The following is a 6,806-nucleotide window of genomic DNA, read 5'->3' as shown; positions in this document are numbered from 1 at the left end:
CAACAAGTCCATGGATGAACACAAGACCTACTTTTACTGAGTCATGGAATACATTTTATACCCTCTACTGCTGCTTATTTTCAACGTTTCAGGTAAGGATTCATTACAGCCTAAATCCTAACCAATCTATCTTTTCAAAATGCTTCTCACTATTGTGAAAGTCGCGATGAAATGCTTAACTCTCATCACACTCTGTATGCAAATGGTGGTTAGTCGATCAATATAACCCTGTCACCACACCATTGCTAGTGATACCTGATACTAACAGTGACGATGATGAATATCGGGACTGTTACACTGAGTGATTTTAATGATAGCTATATGTTCATTTTGTTCATGTTCGTCTAAGATTATATTTTCCTGTCAGTCATACCTTCATTTTATCTAAATGTCTGTAACAAAATAAGTTTTCCAATGTGCATATGTCAGGAATACAACTCTTTATTCCATGCTTTATATCATAAAGTAACCGACTATACAGACTTATCAGTGAAATGATAAGAAATTGAGACAAACGCGCGTATACCGATGTCATCATTACTCGTTGCTTAAATGTTATTGAAAATCATTCTGTGAATTACTTCGTACTTTGATATCCTAATTTTAGAAATAAATTATGTTACACTCAATACATATTGCCGTATGTATCGAGACCAATTGCTACGATTTCGTATGTCTCATGTATCTGCTCTGTGCAATGCCGATATGTTTCACAAGCTCTGGGATTTAACTGGCCGCCGGTCAGAAACTGAAACATTCATATCGTTCCGTTGCAGTGAAAACCTACATTACTGATGCGTTATTGTCATATTCCATTTTAAAGCTGACAATTGTTTGGGTTATTCTTCTTTTTTCTTCTTTTAAAGTACATTTGGATATTTTGAAGTCAAATGACGATGACAACCGTTGTATCATTCTGACATACTGTAATATAAGTGCTTAGGGTTCGAAGAAAACACCGTAACACGACTGAAGTCGATATCGATTTATTTAACAACTTATCAGCAAACTGGAACGGTAAAAGCACAGTAGCAATTGATAAATTTAAGAAATTCGCTACTGCGAACATTATTTCAGCTTTGTCCAGTGTTAAATCTAAATTTGTTATGGAAGCGCGAGAAGATCATCGGGTCTTCACCTATTATATTACGGTGAAAAACGATTCTTGGCTCATATTATCTGAATACACATTTAGGAAGATCTGATTTCGAGCCCTTGATCAGTAGATTATTCCCCATCGTTTAAATGATCTGTACAGTTAGGTAGATACAGCACAGATGCATGTGTAGAAGTATGTGCCACTGCTTCCAGATGCGCTGGGTGTACTGTGCAGCAGAAAGACCTACAGCTACTACTCCAGCACCACTTACTTCTCCTGTTCTTATGGCTGCTGCGGTACCTCCAGCACCAGATACTGCTGCTCCAGGTAATCCAGGGTAGACTCCGGGTGGACACAGGGTAAACACAAGGTAAACGTGGGTAATGTCATAACAGACACATGGTAAACGCAGGAGATACGAAGGGTATAAACTCAGGCAGTGTCAGGATAGAAACGGGGTAATCTCAGGGTAGGGGTAGGGTAGACCAATGGTAAACTCTGGTAGTCAGGGTAGACACAGGATCAACTCAGGCAGTGTCAGAAGCAACACGGTGTAAACGCAGGTAGTGTCAGAATAGACACAGGGTAAACTCAGGTTGGTGTCAGGGTAGACACGGTTAAACGCAGTGTAGGACCAAGATAGACACAAGGTAAACTAAAGATAAATTCAAGTTATGTCCAGTGTAGACACAGGATGGAGGCAAGAGTAGACCCCAATAGGCAAAAGCTAGAGACGATGTAGATAAAAAGGTAGACCCGGGTTCACACAATGTAGATACATGTAGAAAGGTGGACTCAGGGTGCAAATATGGTGGATACACCGGTAGACTAAGGGTATAAACATGGTTGACATAAAGGTAGACTCGTGGAACACACGTTAGTTACAAACGCACTCACAGGTACAATAATTTTAGTTGGTACGTACGTATCATTAAATGGAATGTTTCTCAGAATAAATGGATTAGTGTTAAGCAATGCAGTCCCATGCACTATCTGTATATCAGGTGATGCCAACAGTTGTCATGTTTACATCATAATACCGCACATTCAGCTGCAGATCGATAAACACTGAGTGGACCAACTGTCACACAAATCGAATACTGCACTACTATGTTCATTGACATTTATCATATATTCCGTACATGTACATTTCATTTCAACAAGGGAATGTAAGTTATGTCTGTCTTGCCGCAGTTCTGCTGTCAGCGTTCGGTTAACCGGAGGCAGTACAGCTGGTATTGTTGTCGGTGTCCTCTTCCTAATCTTCTGCATTGTCATCGTCGCTTACTTGTGTAAGAGGAAGCGTTACTACGGGAACGTGATGAGGCCAGGTGCTGTCGGACCGCAAACAGTTCAAACTGTGCACGTCTCGCATACTTCAGGTAGTTACCTAGGGGATAGCGATATCATGACAAGCTACAAAACGTCCAATTCATATTATGCTCACATGTACAGAGGCGAACACACATCTGTTATCACTCCTAAAGACACAACTGGAGACGGGATAGAATGGGTTTTCAGCAGCCCATTGCTTGTCGTAAGAGACGACTACTGGGACCGGTTGTTCAGGTTCACTGACTTGGCTGACACGTATCCCAGACGGAGAGGTTGATGCTCATGACATTAATCAAGGGATTGTCTGATCTGGATTGTTGGTGTTTCTCAGTTATATTTACTAGAGAGAATTAAATGGCGCATTAATCTTATTATGGTTCTACATTTGTCAGCACTATATACATTGTGTAGACTTTACCATGGTGTGTGTTCAACACACCTTGATGGCCTCGTATATAAAACAAATTAATCTTAAATATCGTAAACATCGTAACACATTATTCACTAGAATCTAGATTTTTTGCCTTGAGTCCACGGTGCCAGAAGAAATGCCTATATTAGTGTGTATTCACCACTGGACTAATTCCTCATTTCAGGGGCAATGGTGGGTCCACCCCGTCAGAGCTACCCGCCTATGTATCAACCTCCTGCATATGGCCAAGCAGTGATGTATCCCCAGCCTGCTCCAGCGACGCGTCCACCGCAACAAATGCATTCTGCACCCCAGGACCCAGGCTACGTGCCCCCTGCCCCATCGTACAGCGCCCCACCCCCAATGTACAATGCACCTCCACCAGCCTACAGTCAGGTACAAAGTTACCCCCCGGGACAGTACCCTCCAACAAAGCAATAGAACACAACTTTAGGATATCTCTCAAAATACAAATTATACCATATGATTTCAAAAGCCCTGGCTGTTATAGGTAAGCCCTTGCGACCATATCAGCTGAATAATAGCAAATAGAAAGGACTATTTATATTCATGATGCGCATGAAATTCTACACGTCCACAATGTCAAACACGTTTAGGGTGTCTGCTGATGAGGTTTTGTGTTTGCTGCACATTAGGTCTGCGCATCGACAGGGTTCTACGTAATTACGACGATACGTCAAATGACTGTAGATATGTAGCAGTGCAAACTGAAGTCAAATAATGAAGTAGACCGCCTTACATAACAATCGACAATTGCAGCTGTTACACATATGTGACAGGGCTCGAATTCTTTAGCCAACATTCATGACGGTCTTACATAATCACCTTTGCTACTTGAATATAAGTGTACATTGACAGTGGTGAAAACATAGGTAAGTGGTATAGGAATGCACACTGCCTCAAGGACATTATTAAGACTGTGGTCAACAGACGTTGTATCTGTACATACTTTACATACCTTGGAATATCGAATGCTATAAATTATAGATACGCACAAAATTATTATCTAGATACGATGGCTGTAAATAAACAAGTGTCAGTTAGAAACGGGGTGCAGAGCGATTCCTTACTACTTTCCAATTTAAAAACTACCTTCCGTAAATATACATGTATCTAAATGCAGTTCTACAGCTGTAAATATACTTGCAATATATCATCCACACATTCATCTATACTCACATGCAAAAGTAACGCAACTCAAATATAAATCAGATAATTATTATATATGTAATATTCAATGTTAAAGACAGGAAATGCACAGAGGGTCGGTCGGACAAAATAAAAGAGTGACGACATTTCATTGGTTTCCAAGAATGATGACTCCATTATGGTTTCGAAATGTTGACAGGTTGACAAGAACGGATGGGTGATGTGCCGATCTTGTTGAGGGGTTGTGACCCTTAGACGACCACTACGATGAGGGCTATCTGTGGTCTTTGTAGCGTAGCGTCGTGTTAATGCTGGACACAGTAAATCGTTGTTACTTTTACGTCAAAATGACGGGCGCCATTTTGGCCTCTTGTCACCCAGGTTCCGAACATCTGATAGCCTGGTTTCTTTCAATATGAGTTACGCATGGCATTTTGAACAAGGAGTAACAAACATAATGTTTGCGCAGTCTTATACCCACTAATGATAGCCACAACTGGCAAGTTGGATTCCACGAGAAGGGTGTGCATGATACCAACATGTTCACTGGTTTGGTGCGTTCTGGTGATTCCTTGTATTCATGTGTTTTTGCTCTGGCCTTACAAAAGGCTAAAACAAATTACTGACAACATGATCAGGCTTCACTATATGCCAAAAGCCCATATCCATTTAGGTCCGAGTTTTTGTCCTGTGTGGATAAAAAAAACTTGTGTGTCTTATGCGTGTGAGTATATTTGTCGCGGTGTGTCTCGTTGCGTAATGCCTTTGGAAGTCCCATTTTAGCAATTTTACCGCACACACTTTGTCCATGGTAAAATGTCCCTTTGAGGATTACAATTTGGAAACTCCTCAACAACATATGTTGTTGCTAAGAAGCCACACACTGGCTTGGGTCAAACTTTGATTGTGATCGATGAATCGAGGATCGGCGTTCATATGATCACAGTGTCCTCTATCAGTGCTTACAGGCTACATTCATCTAGCTGGAATCAAGAAACCAACAGACGTGTAATGGACATGCCAGTGTAAGGAGTTCTTGGTGGATGATTCCCGCAACAATGATACATCGCTGAGTATTGCGGGAAATGTATCATATCCATATAGAGAGACATGTAGACAAATGTCTATAGATATATTTTATTTTGTGTGAACTGCAGATATATAAGGTTATTGTACATATGAGTAGCAGTCACTTCGGTTAACTTTCCCACCTTATCCACACATCACGACTGTGCCTTGTAACGGTTTCCAGCACTCTGTACGACCAAGGTGCTTGCATGTAATATCTATTCTTCACACCGACAATGTCTCAAATTGCTTTGTACATAGACGTGAATAGGTGTTTCATCATAAGACACATACAATTGATGTTGTAATGGTTTTTCAACATAGGTTTCCTGTGGTTGTTTTGAACACGTGTCGAAATTATTGTCTACGTGAGGAATAGACCCACACGAAAGTACGTTCCGTGGGTGTTCTTTGATATAAAAGAAGATATTTCGAACAGAAATGTTAGGCTCAAACAAATGGGAAAAAGTCAAAGAATCTTTCAATTTCGACTTTGAAACAACGCGTGTTTATGGTTTCATGTTAAAATGAAGAACACGTAGATGTAATGCCTGATCCAAGGCGTGATATGTGTCACAGAACCTCACACCGCACTTACTCTGCATACAACCACTGTATTGCAACCAAAATTGAAAACATTGCATTTAGCATGACTTTTTGTGAATATCGTGCATGTTTGAATGACATGGACTCTGCAATGCAACAGACATATACGTTCATTTGAAACTGTCTGTGATACTTGTAAAGTGTAACAAAATATATGTTAGCAAGTCACCTGATGGAACTGTTGATTTATGAATAAAATAAAGTGTCCGAATGTGATCTTTTCGGCTCTAGTTCACAAGGTAACACGCGTTGATTTTCATGGATTGAATTGAACCCACATCCCAAGATGTGAGTGAGTAATCTTTTCTGGGCGGTGTGGACTGTTGCTGACAATGCTAGTCAGTTGATATTCTAGCTGATTCAGTCGCGATTATTGTCAGAAACGTAAATGGGCTCTGCGTGAAACAACACAAACAAATGCGCGCGAGCACATACACTAAAAGAGAAATGCACGCACATGTAGAAAGAGAAATACTATACCAATTTGCAATCAGCATCTAAACACATCATCAAATACCAACTAGCCGTGGTCTGAAATGTAACACATGTATTATTGGGGCTATGTATTGGCAAATAAATTGTACTGCAATATATTGGGGTTCATGCACGTATTGCGATATATTGGGGACTTAGGTGTTTGACAGTGAGTGACACAAATTGTGCATGATAATCCTGTTTTCCCTTTTCGCTGTTATTACAATAATAAGAATATCTATATAGCGCTGACTTCCACCATACAAAGACAATGCTCAAAGCGCTGACAAGTCACAGTTAATATGCACAAGATAATCCACGGATTTATGAAACATATTTTTGAAACAGGTATGTTTTGAGTCGCTTTTTGAAGAGTGGCAGAGTTGGTACTAGTTTTAGATGAAGGGGCAGAGTTATGGTTCTGATGACAGAAATCCTAAAATTAGGTTCCACAGCCAAGGGTTCAGTTTTCTGTTGTTTCTTTTCATAGAATTTGGAGTATTACAGTGTGCAGCTTTGTCACTGAATAACCAAAGAAAACAACTTAAATGAATGAAACTCTGTGTAGATGTTATTTTAAACTGCATAGCGTATAAAGATACAGAAACTTCATATGTGTTCTTTACCGAACATACCGGCTCT

General features: G+C 40.2%; 1 protein-coding gene across 1 annotated transcript; it reads left to right on the top strand.

Moving 5' to 3' along the window:
• Window positions 1-5,898, top strand: LOC137272800 (calcium-binding protein P-like). The gene is made up of 4 exons (XM_067805199.1): window positions 1-92; window positions 1,312-1,426; window positions 2,294-2,481; window positions 3,031-5,898. Exons 1-4 carry the CDS (start codon window positions 44-46, stop codon window positions 3,285-3,287), a joined length of 609 nt encoding a protein of 202 aa, XP_067661300.1. The 5' UTR covers window positions 1-43; the 3' UTR covers window positions 3,288-5,898.
• Window positions 5,899-6,806: the final 908 nt, after the last annotated feature.

The sequence above is a fragment of the Haliotis asinina genome, chromosome 2, assembly GCF_037392515.1.
Source record: "Haliotis asinina isolate JCU_RB_2024 chromosome 2, JCU_Hal_asi_v2, whole genome shotgun sequence".
In the NCBI taxonomy this organism is placed as follows: domain Eukaryota; kingdom Metazoa; phylum Mollusca; class Gastropoda; order Lepetellida; family Haliotidae; genus Haliotis; species Haliotis asinina.
The sequence above is the reverse complement of the archived record's forward strand: the minus strand, read 5'-3'. Positions and strand labels throughout refer to the sequence as shown.